This window comes from Borostomias antarcticus (genome assembly GCF_949987555.1).
Source record: "Borostomias antarcticus genome assembly, chromosome: 19".
NCBI lineage: Eukaryota > Metazoa > Chordata > Actinopteri > Stomiiformes > Stomiidae > Borostomias > Borostomias antarcticus.
In genome coordinates, this window is record NC_140252.1 from 3,905,938 (window position 1) to 3,925,000 (window position 19,063).

Consider the following 19,063-nt stretch of genomic DNA (forward strand, 5'->3'; position numbering starts at 1 on the left):
ACCCGCTCTGGCGTGCTGCGGCCCCAGACAGCGGAAGCAGAGGTGGTGTCCCACGTCGCTGTAGCGGGAGCCGCAGACACAGAAACGATCCGGCGGATCCATCGGCACCGGCAGGGGGTCATCTAGGGACGCCGCCAGGTCCGCTTGGGTCCGCTGAGTAGACATCTTCTGATCTTCTCCAGTAGCAATGCGAGCTGAAAATTTCGAAGGAGCAGATGTGCGGGCGTAGCCCGCTTATACAGTGGTGCACCGGACCTGGTTGGACACAGGTGCGTGTATGTTTTTTTCTTCAGTCAATGTAGCTAGCTGGGTTTCGCTAGCCAATAGGAGCTAGCCCTGTGGGGCGGAGCTCCACGAAATAGAACGGAGAACACGAGGATGATGGAAACGCATTCCAGAGGACAATGGAAATACACTTTGCGCTTTTAAGGATAGAAGTGGGTGGCTCTTAAAAGAGCCTTTGGGATTATTGGGAGAATTCACGTCAGTGGCCACTTCACTTGGCTTTGACAGCCTTCTCGGTCTTCTTGGGGAGAAGCACTGCCTGGATGTTGGGCAGCACGCCGCCCTGGGCGATCGTCACGCCTCCGAGAAGTTTGTTGAGCTCCTCGTCGTTGCGGACAGCCAGCTGGAGGTGACGGGGGATGATACGAGTCTTCTTGTTGTCGCGAGCAGCGTTGCCGGCCAACTCCAGGATTTCAGCAGTCAGGTACTCGAGCACAGCGGCCAGGTAGACCGGTGCACCGGCTCCCACACGCTGGGCATAGTTGCCCTTACGGAGAAGTCTGTGAACACGACCCACCGGGAACTGGAGACCGGCGCGAGATGATCGGGTCTTGGCCTTGGCCCTTGCTTTGCCTCCTGTTTTCCCCCTTCCGCTCATTTTCAGTATAGAAGTATTTTAGAAACCGAGTGCTGTGATAGAACGGCGGTAGGAGTTTTATACCATGCGTAAAGTGGCGCTCTTTTGCCTTTGTCGCCTTAGCCAATCCCAGGCTCCATGTCAATGTCCAATGGGGAGACAGAGGCGATAGCCAGCCAATGATGTCGCACAGAGAGGCTGTCCAATCAGCGCACGGCAGCGGGCGTTATAAAAAAGGCACATTACGTTGTTGAAAGCTTCATGTTCGATTCTCGGAGCAGAAAGCTGAGATTATGGCCAGAACCAAGCAGACCGCCCGCAAATCCACCGGTGGCAAAGCCCCGAGGAAGCAGCTCGCCACCAAGGCGGCTCGTAAGAGCGCACCCGCCACCGGTGGTGTGAAGAAGCCCCATCGTTACAGGCCCGGCACAGTAGCCCTGAGAGAGATCCGTCGTTACCAGAAGTCTACCGAGCTGTTGATCCGCAAGTTGCCCTTCCAGCGCCTGGTGAGGGAAATCGCTCAAGACTTCAAGACCGACTTGCGCTTCCAGAGTTCTGCTGTGATGGCCCTGCAGGAGGCCAGCGAGGCATACCTAGTCGGCCTCTTCGAGGACACCAACCTGTGCGCCATTCACGCCAAGAGGGTGACCATCATGCCCAAGGACATCCAGTTGGCCCGCCGCATTCGCGGAGAACGCGCCTAAAGTCTGAGTTGCTTTATCATTTCAACATCCCCCAAAGGCTCTTTTAAGAGCCACCTCATTATCTCTAATAATGAAGCCAATGTGTTCCTATTGTAATCTTTACAGTGTAGTGCGTCCTAATAGGTGTAGTTTGGACTGCTAGTTCTACTACACTGTCCATTCACCGTCTTGACATCCACGTATACAATGCAATTATTTTTGTACATTGACCTTACGCCCAGCCATGGATTTCAGCTTGTACTGCCTTTTTTGACACCCAAGAAGAGAACTTGCAACTTTGTGAAAGTCAGAGTTTAGTCCCTTCCAGCATTTGGTTGCAGCCTCAGAGAAAGTATGAACGTAGTTTCAAAATGGTTTATTCAAACACTAGTAACATGCTTTGTTTAGCGTATGAGGTGGTTTAAACAATTGAATAGCCGTTCAATCTATTTGAACGTGATAGGAAAACCAGAGCAAAGTGAGATTAAGGTTGATTTTTGTCTTTTTTCTCCTGCGTTGTGGTATGTTACAGGTGGACTATTTAAGTGTTTTTGAAAAAACATACATAATACCACAAAGCGGGAAAAAACAGTCACAAAGAACAAAAAAGCCCTTTAGCTCCCTCTAGTGGCTATAGTTAAACCAACTTACATTCTGGTACAGATATGGTATGGATTTCCATCAACTATATATTTTGACTGTGGCGCCTGTCTTTACCTGTCTTTTGGCAACCCCTATGTCTTCTCCTCATTTGGATAGTTGAGAACAGATTGTAGCACACCTAAGACGGACCTCCATCCTGTCAGTCACAGTGTGAAATAGTACTGTATCCCTCCACGGTTCCCTCAGGTCAAATGGGAGCTGAAGGAGGTGGATGTTGATGGTCCCCAGTCCCCAGCCCAGTAGGTTCAGCTGCAGCACCACAACACCAGTGGCACACACATTTTTAATCCATACATACAGTTCACCTGTGTATTTACATGGAACCCATATATTGTATTGCATATTATATCAACCTAAACCTATTTCATGTCGCTTGAATGTGGCTGTTGTAACAGTGCAATTTCCCCTCTGGAATTAATGAAGTACCTGCCTGCCTGCTGAAGGTCCAGAAACAGCAGTAGGGCCGATATTCAGTTCCAGTTGATATGAGCAGAGGCTATTAGGTAAACACCTCCAACACCAACGTGGATGATAAGTGCACCAATATTTCTACTTGTTTCCTCTCACCCTCCGGATCCCATTTCACCCTGATTCACATTTAGGGGCCACAATATGTAGTTAGTCAGCCTCACTAATTGAAAAAGGAGAAAAGCCTCAATTGGGTCCATGTCTTTTGTATGGGGGTTGTCGTGCATTGGCTACAAACCAAATGATAAACCTACCAATATCAATCACATATATTTTGAATCGGAAAATGGACTACTGTTAAATCAGTTGTCTCTGCAGTACCCCTGTACAGGGGTCCGAGACCTGCCCTCCTGTAACGGGAACTTACCAGCCAATGAAATGCTTAGCAGTGGCTGGTGTGGGGTTCAAACCTACAACCCTGAGATTGAGCCCCATGCCTGACTGAGTTAACCAAGAGCCCAAACATGGAAGACAGCAAATATTTTATAATCACAATGACAGAAAGTGGGAATAGACCAAAAACCCTTAGGTGTGTCTACAACATTTATTTTGTCTATAGACCAAAGGCCCACGGGTCAAAATAATGATCACATTTGCCTCATGAGTGGAGACATTTTCTGCAGTACATTTAGTTGTTAACAGTTCAGGGCCGCGTTTCCCAGAGGCATCGTTAAGGCATCGTAGCGCTACGTGCTTCTTAAGAACGTCGTTAGGTCCCCCTCTAGGTGGCGATGCGTTTCCCAGAACCTTCTTAAGCCAAGGTATACCTTGGCTACGAAGGCTCTGGGAAACAGCTCCACCCAAGGTACATCGTAAATCGCCCTTACGATGTACCTTCCGAAGATACATCGTTAGCCTTCCTTGGAGCCGAAGCGCTGTTTCCCAGAGCCTTCTTAGCCAAGGTATACCACAGCCAAGGGATACGTTACGAAGGGCGGTCGGACCCCATCGTTAGCTGTACCTTGGCGATGCGCTCCGTTCATCCCGTTATAGTTTTAGCTCGATTCGAGCGAAATTACACTTTGAAAAAGGAGAGTTGCAATACAGCGCACATCTATCTATCCTACCTGCGCTATTCACATCATTAGTGTACACAAAATACAAAGAACTTGAATGATGAACAAAATGTTATGGCGCCTACAGAACACATCATGGAAATGTTGTTTTGACTACTTTTATTGAGGCAAACGACATATAGGGACTATCCATAGCCTAATATAATCAACTCTGTGAACAACAACAACATTTTCCCATGTAAAGGGATAATCAAGATGACATGGCTTGTCTGGCTGTCATCATACTATGTCAGATAGTCTACCGAAATATATCCTGGCGAATTGATTCACCCACTTAGACCCACAGTAGGGTAGCCACAGGTGGAATTGATCTCATCAATCAGAGTTCCCTTCTATTTAAGTGTGTCACAAGCAACTCGTGCTTCAGGTAGACATCATGGCTGCATTGCAAAGGATCATTGTGCTCAACCAAAGGAACCAACGGCGACGCCGTCCGCGTAGCGATTTGGTTCATGTGAACCATCACATCCGCACAAATCTCTGCCCTCTGGATGTCCTCTCGGACCGTGCCATCATAGCCAAGTACCGGCTGCCACGTGCGGAAATCCAGAGCCTGCTGGAGATTGTGCGACCCCACATCACCAGGGCCACCAGGTGCAACTTCGCCCTCAGCCCTGAGGTACAGCTCCTGGCAGCCCTACGGTTCTATGCCGTGGGCAGTTTCCTGAAGGTGGTGGGAGATGGACTGGGGCTGAGTAAGGCTTCGGTGTCCCGGAGCGTGGAGGCTGTCACTAATGTCCTCGTGCGTCATGCGCGCACGCATCTCAGTATGCCGGCGACGAGGGAGGACACACTGGCACGACACCTGGCGTTCCACGCCGTGGCGGGCATCCCCCAGGTGATTGGCCTCGTGGATGGGACCCTGATCCCTGTCACCAACCCGTCCATGTGGGACCAGGCCTTCATCTGCCGGAAGGGGTACCCGGCCATAAACACTCAAGTGGTAGTGGACCACAACGGGCTGTTTATGGACGTCGTCGCCAAGTGGCCAGGCAGCACCCACGACAGCTTCATCTGGGCCAACTCGGGTGTGGGACAGAAGGCTGCCAGAGGGGAGTATGGTAGGGGTGTGTTCCTTGGGGACAGTGGCTACCCTCTCCGAACCCACCTCATCACCCCTGTGGCGGATCCCCTGACCCCAGCTGAGCGGGACTTCAACTCCGCCCACGGCCGCACCAGGAGCCTGGTGGAGCGCACCATTGGCCGGTGGAAACATCTGTTCCGGTGCATCCATCGGTCTTCAGGGGGGCTGAAGTTAAGACCTGCGAAGTGTTGCGCTGTCATCGTGGTCACAGCAATGCTGCACAACATCCGGGCACGAGCAGGTCTGATGGCGGCGGAGGAGGAGGAGGAGGATGGTGATGATGACGACGGCGGTGACATCCCTCTGCCTGAGCGTGCAGCCCTTTACAACGCGGGTTTCCAGGCCAGGCAGGACCTCATCAACATTTTTGCCTGATTCCCCTCCCCCCCCCCCCCCCCCCCCAGGTGTGCCTCCATGACCTCGAAGGCTATACCGGCGGGGGGGTAACCCCCCAGCAGGTGCAACCATGCCGGGCAGGCTTCGGGATAGAGGTCCCTCCCATGTGTTGCTACCTTGTCGTGGTGGGAAGGCTTGTGTGTCTCCATGACCATGAAGGCTATACCGGCGGGGGGGGTCACCCCCCCAGCAGGTTCAACCATGCCGGGCAGGTTTCAGGTAGAGGCCAGACGAAAAGCAACACCTGGCCCTCCAGGTTGGGGGTTGGGCGTGGGGCTAACAACCCCACCCCGGAAAATGACAACCTGTTCCAGCATTTACACCAAACACATCTTGAATCTTAAGAATAAAATATGTTTGGACCCAAGTTACTTATTCTCTATTGGTCTTTCTTCTAATGGCCCTTGCTTTGCCTCCTGTTTTCCCTCTTCCGCTCATTTTCAGTATAGAAGTAGTTTAGTAACTCAGTGGTGTGAGATAACGGCGGTCGGATTTTTATACCTTCCGTAAAGTGGCGCCCTTTTGCTTTTGTCGCTTTATCCAATACCTGTCTCCGTGTTAATAGCCAATGGGGCTAACCTTCTTGAAAACTTAAACTTCGGCTCGCGGAGAAGGAAGCTGAGATCATGGCCAGTAAAATCAAAATTCAAAATGGTTTATTCAAACACTAGTAACGTGCTTTGTTTAGCGTATGAGGTGGTTTAAACAGTGAATAGCCGTTCAATCTATTTTAACGTGAAGGGAAAACCACAGCAAAGTGAGATTAAGGTTGTTTTTTTTGTCTTGTTTCTTTTTCCTCCTGCGTTGTGGTATGTTACAGGTGGACTATTAAGTGTACCATACCTAAACAATACCACAAAGCGGGAAAAAACAAAGTCACAACAAGCAACAAAAAAGCCTTTTAGCTCCCTCTAGTTGCTATAGTTATAAATTACATTCTGGTACAGATATGGATTTCCATCAACTCTATATCTTTTGACTGTGGTGCCTATCTTTACCTGTCTTTTGGCAACCCCTATGTCTTCTCATTTGGATAGTTGAGAACAGATTGTAGCACAGCTAAGACAGACCTCCATCCTGTCAGTCACAGTGTGAGATAGTACTGTATCCCTCCACGGTTCCCTCAGGTCAAATGGGAGCTGAAGGAGGTGGATGTTGATGGTCCCCAGTCCCCAGCCCAGTAGGTTCAGCTGCAGCACCACAACACCAGTGGCACACACATTTTTAATCCATACATACAGTTCACCTTTGTATTTACACGGAACCCATATATTGTATTGCATATTATATCGACCTAAACCTATTTCATGTCGCTTGAATGTGGCTGTTGTAACAGTGCAATTTCCCCTCTGGAATTAATGAAGTACCTGCCTGCCTGCTGAAGGTCCAGAAACAGCAGTAGGGCCGATATTCAGTTCCAGTTGATATGAGCAGAGGCTATTAGGTAAACACCTCCAACACCAACGTGGATGATAAGTGCACCAATATTGTTACTTGTTTCCTCTCACCCTCCGGATCACAATTCACCCTGATTCACATTTAGGGGCCACAATATGTAGTTAGTCAGCCTCACTAATTGAAAAAGGAGAAAAGCCTCAATTGGGTCCATGTCTTTTGTATGGGGGTTGTAGTGCATTGGCTACACAAACCAAATGATAAACCTACCAATATCAATCACATATATTTTGAATCATTTGGAAAATGGACTACTGTTAAATCAGTTGTCTCTGCATTACCCCTGTACAGGGGTCCGAGACCTGCCCTCCTGTAACGGGAACTTACCAGCCCAGCGACTTCTTGTTCGTGTTTGTTTTCTAATAGATAGTTTAGGCAGGTGAGGAGAAGATTTGTCTATAGCTTCTAACAGTCTTTCCCAGAGCCCACCCTGCCTACGCTCCAGCAGCACCCCCTATGACCTGAGAGGGGGGATACAGCACAGGAGCCAAATCAGGTTCACCACTGCTCTTCTCTAAAGGAGATGTCTGTTTACGTGGTTGCTAGAATTAGGTTTTAGCAACTAGTATACTTCAGCTACAAGGGTGTGTCGTTTACAAACCAGGGCAACCTATAAGAATAACAATGTGTGCATCACCTAAAATTTCACATCACCTAACATTTCACATCAATCAATCAATCAATCAATCAATCAATCAAAGCTTTATTTGTATAGCGCATTTCATACCCAGAGGCAACACAATGCGCTTTACAGAGAACAAGGGAGGTGGGCATACGACCCACTCTCTACATATTCCAGAGGGAAGCAAAAAAACAGTAATCACCCGGGGGCCAGATAAGTGAGCTGTAAAAATTATTCCCTGACCCCTCTCAACAAGGCGATCGAGCAAGCTCCAGGAGTATGTTTGTCTACCGGCTAAGAACATTTATAAAGCAATACATTACATTAAATTAAATTTCAGAGTAAGAGAGGCTAAAAAGCATCATAGGAGAGAGGACATTCTACGGACATGCTACGACGACATCCACAGCAGACACGGGGGTATCTATCGGACTCCGGGAGGTCTGCTGGTGACAGTGGGGCATCCACTGGACCTGGTTAGAAGATAGGAGGGAGAGAGAGAGGCACTAGGGAGAGGGAAGGCAGAACAGGGTTAGTAGCACATAGAGCCATACAGACCACACAGATATTGAAACAGGCAACCTGGGGCAAGCTCCTGGATTATATTTGTCTAATGGCTAAGAACATTTAAAGAACAATAAATTACATTAAATTACATTTTCAGAGCAAGAAAGGCTAAGAGCATCAGGTCCAGGCCTAAGCCGGATGTGGACTGGTGTGTGTCTGTGTGTGTGTGTACTAAATACTACGACATCCACAGCTCCACAGCTGACACTGGACCTGGTTAGAGGATAGGAGGGAGAGAGAGAGAGGCGCTAGGGGAGGCAGAAAACGGTTAGTAGCGCAGCCATTGAAGCAACACAGCTGTCAGAACAGAACAAGCCTGTTTCAGGGTAACCAGCTTCTGTACACTACTTGATATACATAGTGCATAGCAGGATAAATACCAATGTATACAGAGGATTCACAGGTAGGTTTGAGGCTGCCTTTCTGTGTGTCAAGGTCCTAGCTAGTGATTGTAGGCTAGGTCGAAAAGGTACGTCTTGAGGTCTCGCTTGAAGACCTCCGTTGACATAAACAAAGTACCATAGATAATGATGAGATACTTTTACTTTTTATAATGCTCAATAAATGATTTATTTTGAATAGAAGCACCATTTCTAGAGGCAGATTCATGCAATATGTAGGGTATTACCAAATTACATCAATCACAATCACACAACAAATGGCAACATGGTTGGAGAGATTCTATAAAGATGGCCTATCATACCCTATATGGACAAAAGCGGTTATAGCTGCAAACGGGGGACCAACTCCTTATGAATGCCTATGAATTTAGAAAGGGATGTCATAAAAGCTTCTCTAAGTGTAATGTGTACACATCCCAATACTTTTGTCCATATAGTGTATATAAAAAAAAACTATCGGTGCTTCTTACCTACAGGACCAAATACACCTCATGTGAGAGATATTGTGGCGACATGATCAATCAATCAATCAATCAATCAAAGCTTTATTTGATTAGCGTATTTCATACACAGAGGCAACACAATGCGCTTTACAGAGAACAAGGGAGGTGGGCATAGGCCCCACCCCTACATATTCCAGAGGGAAGAAAAAAAAAACAGTATCACCCAGGGAGAGAAAAATGAGCTGTAAAAATTATTCCCTGACCCCTCTCAACAAGATGATCAAGCAAGCTCCTGGAGTATGTTTGTCCAACTGTTAAGAACATTTATAGAGCAATAAATTACATTAAATTACATTTTCAGAGCAAAAGGGGCTAAAAAGATCATAGGAGAGACATGGTAAACACTGGTGTATGTCTGTGTGAGCGTGAGTGTGCCTGGGTCCAGGTAGAGGCAGGGGTCGGGGGTAGGGTGGGGGTGGGAAAAGGATACGGACCCGGGTTAGGGTGAGGGGAAGGGGGACTGGGCCCAAGTCCAGGCCTAAAGCCATAAGTGGACTGGTGTATGTCTGTGTGTACGTGTGTGTGTGTGTACGTGTGTGTGTTGTGTGTGTTACCTAAATGCTACTCACTTTACCGAGACCAATGGGAGGGTGGGCATAGTCCCACATCCATTGTATGACCTAAACGGTGGTAGAGCAATTATCAGACTTTCTCAAAAGTGCTAGTTTTGTCAATGTTTTGATCTGAACCATTGTATATTATCATAAGTAACCTTAAAACAGGGCTAAACATGCATTTTCCCTTTACTACTCCTTTAAAAAAAATAATCCGGCTCAAAGTGGGCTAAGATAAACCGTATATCTGGTATAGCGCTATATAAGTGCAGTCCATTTACCATTACCATTTACTTCATTCCTCAACAGGGAAACTTGCTCACCACCGCTCTTAACACAGCATGATGTGGGCACACCACCACCATCAATAGGTGAGTCTCTTCTTAACCCAAGCCGGAAGCGGAGCGGTGGGCGCGCTTGAAGACGCCGGAACTGAATAAGCAACGTGCGCCTGGAAAAGATGGCCTGCCGGCAGACCTATATCAAGAAGTTAGTTACGAGGTCTCCCCACTGCTGGCCCGGGCCTTCAACGAAGGAATCAAACAGGGCATCCTTCATGAATCCTTCTATAAAGGAGTAATTTCTCTATTATATAAAAAAGGAGACGAAAGAAATATCAACAACTGGAGGCACTTACTTTAACTAACACTGATTACAAGATCTATGCAAAGGTAATGATGAACCGGCTTCAAAGCTGCCTGGACGCATTAATAGAAAAATAACAAACCTGTGCAGTTAAAGGCAGATTAATGTGGGACAACTTGTGCACACTGCGAGAAATTCTGCACCAGAAGACAGGAAATGGATTTTATATTGTAGCTTTGGATCAAAAGAAGGCTTTTGACTTGATTTCAAGGAACTATTTATGGCAGACAATGGAACATTTTGGTTTCCCTGCGGCATTTGTCAACATGATTAAGTGCATGTATGCCAAAACAATGTGTCAAGTCAACATAAACGGTCATTTGACAGAGGAAATAAGCATAAAGAGGGGAGTGAAGCAGGGTTGTCCTCTTAGTAGCGCATTATACGTGTTGGCAATAAGCCCTCTGATGGAAATAATTAAAGATGGAGCGCGCCTGAAGGGAATTCCTCTGGCTGGGCAAGAGAGATCCATCATTCCTGCTTACGCGGATGACGTTAGTTTTTATAAGATCACAATCTAAACTTGACCTTGTAAAAGAACATTTTAATTTATATGAGTCAGTTTCAGGAGCCACTCTAAACCAAGAGAAATCGGAGGCAGTATGGATAGGGAAACCCGGCATGGAAACTCCCTTCGATATAGAAATAAAGGAAGAAATTAAAATATTGTGCTTAATAGTAAGTAACGAAGATTCTGCACAAAGGAACTGGGACAATAAAGAGACTGAGATTAAAGAAGAAGTATATAAATGGACAAATTATAAAAAAGTTATAGAATATAGTTATAAAAAAACTACATTCAAATCGAGGATCAACATCATGAAAATGTTCATTTTAAGCAAAATGATGTTTTTGAGTACAGTGTTTCCGCCGACTGACAAAACTGTTAAGAAAATAAACAAAGAAGGTTTCCGTTTGGTATGGGACACTACCAGAGAAGTGACAAAACGAGAACTCCTCTTCAAGCCAAGAGTCTGCGGAGGTTTAGGCTCCGTTGATTTTGGTATTTAATTGATGATAAGCCTGTGTAAAACAGTTGCAAAAGGCATGAGCCGAAATGTGAATTGGATTGGTGATGTCACAAAATGGAGGCACAAAATAGGAAGAGGTAGAAAATACATCCCATACTACAAGCTCATATATAGTGACTTTGTAAAAAAAATATGAACATTTACAAATTGACTGGTGCACTCAATCAAATAAGGAAATCTACGACACAATAGTCAACGGTGTGTATGGTGGAACGATTAGGTACAGAGGTCTGTCCACACCAGACAGCGAACAGGTCACTAAAAGGATCTGGGGGAAACTAATATCAGAATCCCTCAGAGACATAATGTGGCTGATCTCAGTTAGGAGGCTGCCGGTGAGAACGGTTGTAAAGTGGAGCTGCTATGTAACCACAACCAAATGCCCAATGCCAACATGCACAGACGATGAGACTCTGGAAAACCTGCTGCTAGAGTGCAGCAGGACTAAAGAGGTCTGGAAAGCTCGGGAAAATCGGGATGCCTATTAAAGTAGAACCAGAATCTGTTTTTTATGGAATAACTGACAACAATATTGAGAAATATAAAGGTCTGTTGTATTTGATAATCTGCATAGTAAACGCACAAATATGGAAGACACGTTGCAAGATGTCCATTAACAATGTTGTTATCACTAGTGAAATTGTATTTAAACAAATAATTGTAGAGCTGAAAAGAAGATCTTTGGATATAAAACGGAAGCAAGGAGAAAAATGGGATGTTCTTGTTTTTTAATGTATGTATGTTAAAATATTAATTTCAGTTTGGATCAAATTATACTAAACACCCAAGCCAACTAGATACTCTATACGTTAATGTGGGGGAATTTTCAACTCAATTTGACATGCAAGAGCATATAAAGTATTGATGGTATCACAACATATGGATAAACATAAAAACATTTCACACAAAGTAAATATACTTTGTGACGGCTGAACAGCATCCACTAAAGGTGACATCTTACCATTGTTTTTGAAAGCGTGTAAAAGCTTTCGGCATTGTATGGGTGTGATGAGATGTCTAATATCCTCCTCACAAACAAATTGTAGGTCATCTGCTTTTTCCACACCTAGTTTGGATAACTCGTCAACTAGGGTGTGACACTGCTCTACATCCAGATTTGACAGGGCAGTCTTGATCACCATTTCAATGGTGTCCATCTCTTTACCTGAGGCACACAGAGTGATGTAGTGCAACAATATTAATATCATATTGCTCATACTGTGGCAGAGGGTAATAATCTGCTAGGTTCTCCACATTCACACATACATAGTGAATGTATGACTCTGAATTAGGCTGCAGGCAGTGCACACCAAGATTAGCTATTGGCACTGACTGACACTGCTCAACAACAAGATGTACCTTTGACTGATCAATCAGTATCAATACAATTCTCCCAAATATGTAACCCTCGTCATTTTGATCCATAACTACAGTCAGGCCTCTTTTGTACATTGTGCCTTTGTATGTGACTGTGGGTGTTAATATTATGTCTTCTTTCTTAAGGCCTTTAAGCCTGACAGCCTCTTGAATACTAGCATTATATATTTTCTCATCATAATCATTTGCTTGGCCAATTTGAACCATTGGTGGGAATAGGTTCCCAGCATGCAGATATGCTTGCAACAGCTGATGTCTTCCAGCCAACATACTGCAGAGGTTTTTGAAGTTTTGTAGCTTTCTTGCACACTGTTTAAAATAGGTGTGTTTACTTTCAAAGCGCAGTGTCCATAGTCGATTAAGGGGACCAAATCGGGCGATAAGTTGTGGATAATGAACTAGATAATGGTGCTTTGGTTTCAAGGGTTTGTCGGGGAATAGGGCAGCTCTTAAATTGAGGTAGTCCTCAATTAGAACTCTAAGATAGGCTATTTGGTTTGCATCAATCTTGGGCGCACATATCATGTCTACTATCTGGCGAAGCATGAGGCACAACCGCCACACTTGGTCATCAGATGTAGTGTAGTGTAGTACAATTTTGTCTTAAACTATAGGCTACTTCGAACACTTTGTCAATACAGTCAAATTCAAATGCAGAAACTACAGAATCCAGAGGTGATCAACAGAGGGTGTTTGCTTAAACAAGAGCAAATACAGTCTTAGTGAGTGTCTTGCAGGAGAGATGCCCTTCGCACATAGGCCTAACAGTTGTATAATCTCTGTTTCTATCACTTGTCACAGGCTGCTTCCATCAGTTTTCACAGGTCACTTATCAGATTTATGGTTCATCTTATTATAAGTTAGGGTAGTGCCCACTCTTCTGTCCAATATCTGTGGGGTTTTCCCCAATTGTAGCCTACTGTTGATGTCTGGTGCCGATTTACACCTTATCGGGGTCACTTTCTGTGGGCCTCTTTCACCCCCTCCCTCCCCGTCCATTTATATGCCTAGTCCTTAGGCACTAGACTACCTTAGCACCCTAGGCTGGTGTCCTTAGTCTGCCCTGCCGCTACTCTGTGACAGCCAAGGCCCAACTTCTGATTTACACACACAGGGCCTACTCTGCCAGCGTTGAATCATCCATCATTGAGATACACAGAGTACATATAGTTTATTTCTAAGGCATGTGAAGACTACTTAAAACTTCTAAATTCACCACAGTAGCCTATAGGCACCTTGTTTTTGGTAGGCTGGTAGGCTACACTCAGCCAAGCACAGCTATCTACGATACAATAGTGAATGATGTCTACGGTGGTATATCGTCGTATTTTGTGGGCTATGCAGCCTAACTTGACATTTATGACTGTGAACAAGTCATTAAAAGAATATGGGGAAAACGCCTGTCAGAACAACTGGCTGCTGATATCAGTGAGGGGACTGCCAGTGAGAGTGACAGTGTTCAGTCTTGCTGTTATGGAAATAACCCAAAATGCCCAATGCCAACATAGAGGCATATAGGCCCAATGATGACAAGACTTTTAGGGGGCTGGATTTTCAGAGGAAACAATGGAGGCCAAAAACAACCTGGCGAAGAACTGTGAGCTCGGAACTAAAAATGGCTACCTAACTTGGGACAAGGCACAACATGCTGCACAGGACAATATAGTATTAGCGGAGGATTTTAATACAGTTACAGACGCTAAAGATCGCATACCAACAACCCCTTTTAATCTACCACGTACAAGCAAGGTACTGAAAGAGACATGCGAGATGTTCAAAATGAAAGATGCTTTCAGGGTGATTTATCCAGATGAGGCGGGCTTCTCACGTTTTGAACAAAGGATCAAGACACGCGTAGATAGGATCTATGTCTCCGATAAGATTAAGGTTCAGTCATATAGAACAGAGGTGTGGGTAAACTCGGACCATTTAGCTGTAAGAGCATCGGTTAGCTTTGATAGTGTCCCCAGTCCAAGACAGAATAGCTGGAAGCTGAACTGTGAATTGTTTCAAAGACCCTGTTATATTAAAGAGTGTCAGAAGGGAAATCGAAAGAGTCAAAGACTTACGAATATCTACAAAAACAAGTGTTGAGTTATGGGATGAGTTGAAGAACAGTCTAAAGAGACACCTAATTTATAAATGTAAATTCTTAAATAAGCAACGAAATGAAGAATATAAGGAATTAATGAAATTGTTTGTTGACATTAAATGTAGACATAAGAGCATAGGCGATTTTACCCTCTGAGAGTAGGGGGGGCAACATTTTGACGTGAGAAAAAAACCACAGTTCTGCCGTCTCGTCCCATCTATTTACAAAGAATGCCAGTTGTGAACAGTATGCTAATAAGAAATCCGTATGACAATTCAATATGCTCAATGCAGCGAACTTCATCTAGACACCATGAGCATGTCTAGACTTTATGACCGAGCACTAGGCCATACTCAACATCACAACATCAAACTGCAACTGCCTGCTGGTGCTAGCTTCCTCGCCGATGGTGATGTTGCTAGTGCTAGTGCTATGCTAGCTTCGATAGACTCTGGAGCACTTCTGCATTCGATTGCACCTGCTGCAGTGTCATTTCGAGTGGTAGCTTCTTCATTAGCATTGGCAGTTTTATTTTATTTTTTATGAAGAAGTGGTCAATTGTTTTTATTGCTCTTTTCTCCATTGTGAACAGGTTGGCTAGTTGTAGGTTGTTGAGCACTGAGCATTACAGTCGGATCTCATTTTTTTGCGGTAACAGATCAAATCGGAAATAGTTGAGGTCGACGGACGAGTTGTGCCATTGGTGGATTATGAATATATATATATATATATTTTTTTTTTAAAGGAAGCCTAGTTTAAGTAATAAATAGACTTTTAAAATGAATGGTGACCTAACACAAACTGGTACAACCCACAATTATGTATTTAATAATTGTGTTAATTAGTAAAAAAAAATATATATATATTTTTTTAAGAATTTGAGCAGAGTTGGGCAGGCCAACCAGGGGGGGGGCAAGTGCCCCCCCTACCCCCCCTATAAAATCGCCCATGCCGAGACCTGCACCCTCCCTGTGCCAGGGCGAGGGCCACAGCTACTTCACCTGCCCGTCCTCCTACAGTAACCGGGCGAGAGCAGCAGGAGGTGCCGCAGCATCAGAGAACCAGCAGCGACCAACAGCAGCAGCAGAGAGAGGGCAACACTCGGCCCCGGCGAGTTCCCTAATTTGCGGGTCTGTCCATGAAGGTGAGGGGAGGAAGGAGGGGCAGAGTGTAGCCTAGCTCCCAGGCAGACAGAAGGTGAGGAAGGCCCACCTCCTTTACAAGCAGCAGCAACTAATTTCCTCAACCTAATGGGAAAGAGAGAGAGAATGTCCCCTGAGGATACTAAAAATAAGAAAAAGAGTAGACAGGAAAAAAATAAAAATAAACAATCCTGCTAAATGATGGGTAAACTTGGATTGTATTTTACTGTGACTACACCTTCCTATGAGCCTGAACATCACTACGATCAACCTCAAAAGTATACAGTCAGCAAAGCTTGGACAAAACAAATTACAAGTTCTTAAAAACATAAAAGCTGACAATCTTTGCTCAGGAACTTTGGCTGCAAACGACAGACGATTTAAGACACGTGAAAGCATGCTGGCTGAATGGATGCTCTGAGTTTTCTGCCGGTGCAGATAGAAACGATGGTGAGTGCTTTTCAATACGAAAGATGGAGAGATTATAAAAAAAACGTGAGCTGATACCTGGGCGGCGGCTTGTATTAGACTGTATACTGAAAAAGCAAAGACTACGGCTAATCAAGTCAGAAACACAAGTCAGACGCAAGTCCGAAACACAAGGAAAAAACACAATTATTTAAGAGACTCAAAGAGGTCCTGTGTGGACGACTTGATATTATTCTAGCAGGAGACTTCAACACCATCACTGAAGCTAATGACCGAATATCAGCGGTACCTTTTAAGCCAAACAAAGCTAGTAAAACACTCAAAGACACGTGAGGTGCTTAAAATGAAGGATGTTTTTAGAGTTATCGACCCAAACGGGGTCGGCTTTACCCGCTTCAAATCTAGATCTAGATCAAAATGGCTGGAAGCTAAATATTAACTGCCTGAAGGACACAGATGTGCTACACAGCGTGCGGAAAGAAGTCAGGAGAGTTAAGGAGCTGAGAATCATCACTGGCTCAAAGGTAGAGCTATGGGAGGAGATGAAGAGATGCCTTAAAAGACTTTTGATTCTACAGTGTAAACTCTTAAACGGAAAACGAAATATGGAGTATGGAGTTAATTAAATTATATGTAGATCTTAAATGTATTAAAAAATGTATTTTAACAGCACAAGACAAAAGTAAATTGGAGGAAGTGGAGAAAAGGCTTGCAAGCTAGTATAATGAATATTTAAATACGGCTAAAATGAATGCAGGAATAGAGGCAGATGACCCATCAAATATTAACAAAATAAATCAGGAATATAAAGAAAGAAAATATCATAAGAGCATGAAAGCACTGAGAAACAAAGAAGGAAACATTGTTACTGAGGATGAGGACATTAAGAAAGTCATAGTGGACAACTTTAAGGATGTGTACGGTGCTGTGTCTACTGCTCCTCTGTGTCCCGAGGCCTTGTGTCCGAGGCTAAGCTGACACCTGTGTGCGAGACCAGAGGCCTCCTGTGCCCCATCACCAGAGAGGAGATCATCACCGCCATCTCACAGTTAAAGAGGGGCAAATCCCCAGGGCCCGATGGCCTCCCTGCAGAACTGTATCAGACATTTGCCAACGAGGTCGCTGACAACTTGGCCTCAGCCTTCAATGAAGGGATCGCAAACTCACTAATGCATGACAGTTTTTACCAAGGAATCATCTCTCTGATCTTCAAAAAAGGAGATGAAAGTGACATTAACAACTGGAGACAAATAACCCTGACAAACATGGATTATATGATATGTGCTGAAGTTATTATGACAAGAATGTGTACAGTTTTAGACCAACAGACATGTGCAATCAAAGGTCGTAATATGTCTCAAACGGACGAGTCCCATGTGTCAAAAATGATTCTCAAGTGTTCCCCATTCAAATGCAATGGGGATTCCCAAATGTCAAAAGTGTCTCCAATGGATGAGTCTCAAATGTCAAAAGAGTCCCAAATGGACGAGTCCCATGTGTTCCCCATTCAAATGCAATGGGGATTCCCAAATGTCAAAAGAGTCCCCAATGGACGAGTCCCAAATGTCAAAAGAGTCCCAAATGGACAGCGGAGGATTCCCAAATGTCAAAAGAGTCCCAAATGGACAGCGGAGGATTCCCAAATGTCAAAAGAGTCCCAAATGGACGATTCCCAAATGTCAAAAAGGTACCCCAGTGGACAAGATGCCCAAATGTCAAAAGGATCCCAAATGTCAGTGAATCCCATGTGTTAAAATGATTATTCAAATCCAATGGGGATTCCCAAATCCTGGGCCTGTGGCCTAGCGGCGTGCGGAGTTTCGGACCAATCAGAGAGCTCGATTTTCAAAGTTGTCCGATCGGCACGCAGTCCGGTGAGCGTGATCGGGCCCTCGGGGCCTAAGGGCCCTCTGTGCGTCGGACCGATCGGAGCATCCCATATGGGCCAATCAGAGAACGGGATATTCAGAGCGGTCCGTTCAGCACGAAATCCGGCGTGCGTGATCGTCACCTCAAGGCCTATGGGCCGTACGGGTTTCGGACCGATCGGACCGCTCAGTTTTTTTAATACGCTACAGTAAACAGGCGTGTACAGCCGCCACAGGTCGGTGTACAACAGCAATAGGTTTACATGCTGAAATTAAAATTGCTCTAATTGGCTCAAACCTCTGCACAGTAACAGTACACCATGGAGACATGAACATACTGCCATATCAGCCTCCTAGCCCCTGTCAATTTGGAGATATTGGCCTGGACACTTGCCATGCAAACCTATTGCCGTTGTACACTGACCTGTGGCGGCTGTACACGGCTGTTTCTCCAAAATGGATAAGGCTAGAAGGCTGACACTTGGTGGTCTTAGAGTACCCAGGGGTGCCATGAACATACTACAGTATCAGCCTCCTAGCCCCCACCACTTTGGAGAAACAGGCGTGTACAGCCGCCACAGGTCGGTGTACAACAGCAATAGGTTTGCATGGCAAGTGTCCAGGCCAATATCTCCAAAGTGACAGGGGCTAGGAGGCTGATATGGCAGTATGTTCATACCTCCACGGTACTCTCTTAGCCTGCTGTGTTTCGAGGCAATCCGAGCAATTTGAATTTTTGACCAAAATCTCAAAATCGACTTCCAGCAGCCGAGAGGGTAAAATTCAACTTCCTCCAATCCTTACGGGATTCGGAGGGCTTGTCCCTTATGGTAAGAGAATGCTGAGGTTATATTATGAGCCTCCTAGCCCAAGCCACTTTGGAGATATTGACCTGAAACAGGCGTGTACAGCCGCCATAGGTCGGTGTACAACAGCAATAGGTTTACATGATAAAATTAAAATTGCTCGGATTGGCTCGAAACTCTGCACGGTAACATTACACCATGGAGACATGAACATACTGCCATATCAGCCTCCTAGCACAATAATCTTTGGAGATATTGACCATTAGGGTAGGATTAGGGTTAGACTCACGCGCTTGTTTCTCCAAAGTGGTTTGGCCTAGAAGGATGCCACTTGGTGGT

General features: G+C 45.2%; 3 protein-coding genes across 3 annotated transcripts; 2 read left to right on the forward strand and 1 right to left on the reverse strand.

Moving 5' to 3' along the window:
* Positions 1 to 496: 496 nt before the first annotated feature.
* LOC311321732 (histone H2A-like) lies at positions 497 to 883 on the reverse strand (the record flags this gene model as incomplete). The annotated part of the gene is made up of 1 exon (XM_084453737.1): positions 497 to 883. The coding sequence occupies one exon, from the start codon at positions 881 to 883 to the stop codon at positions 497 to 499; it is 387 nt and encodes a 128-aa protein (XP_084309863.1).
* A 272-nt stretch (positions 884 to 1,155) lies between these two features.
* LOC311322107 (histone H3.2) lies at positions 1,156 to 1,566 on the forward strand (the record flags this gene model as incomplete). The annotated part of the gene is made up of 1 exon (XM_084454130.1): positions 1,156 to 1,566. The coding sequence occupies one exon, from the start codon at positions 1,156 to 1,158 to the stop codon at positions 1,564 to 1,566; it is 411 nt and encodes a 136-aa protein (XP_084310256.1).
* Positions 1,567 to 4,128: 2,562 nt separating this feature from the next.
* Positions 4,129 to 5,211, forward strand: LOC311321581 (putative nuclease HARBI1; the record flags this gene model as incomplete). Its single annotated transcript, XM_084453575.1, has 1 exon — positions 4,129 to 5,211. One exon carries the CDS (start codon positions 4,129 to 4,131, stop codon positions 5,209 to 5,211), a length of 1,083 nt encoding a protein of 360 aa, XP_084309701.1.
* Between the last annotated feature and the right edge of the window lie 13,852 nt (positions 5,212 to 19,063).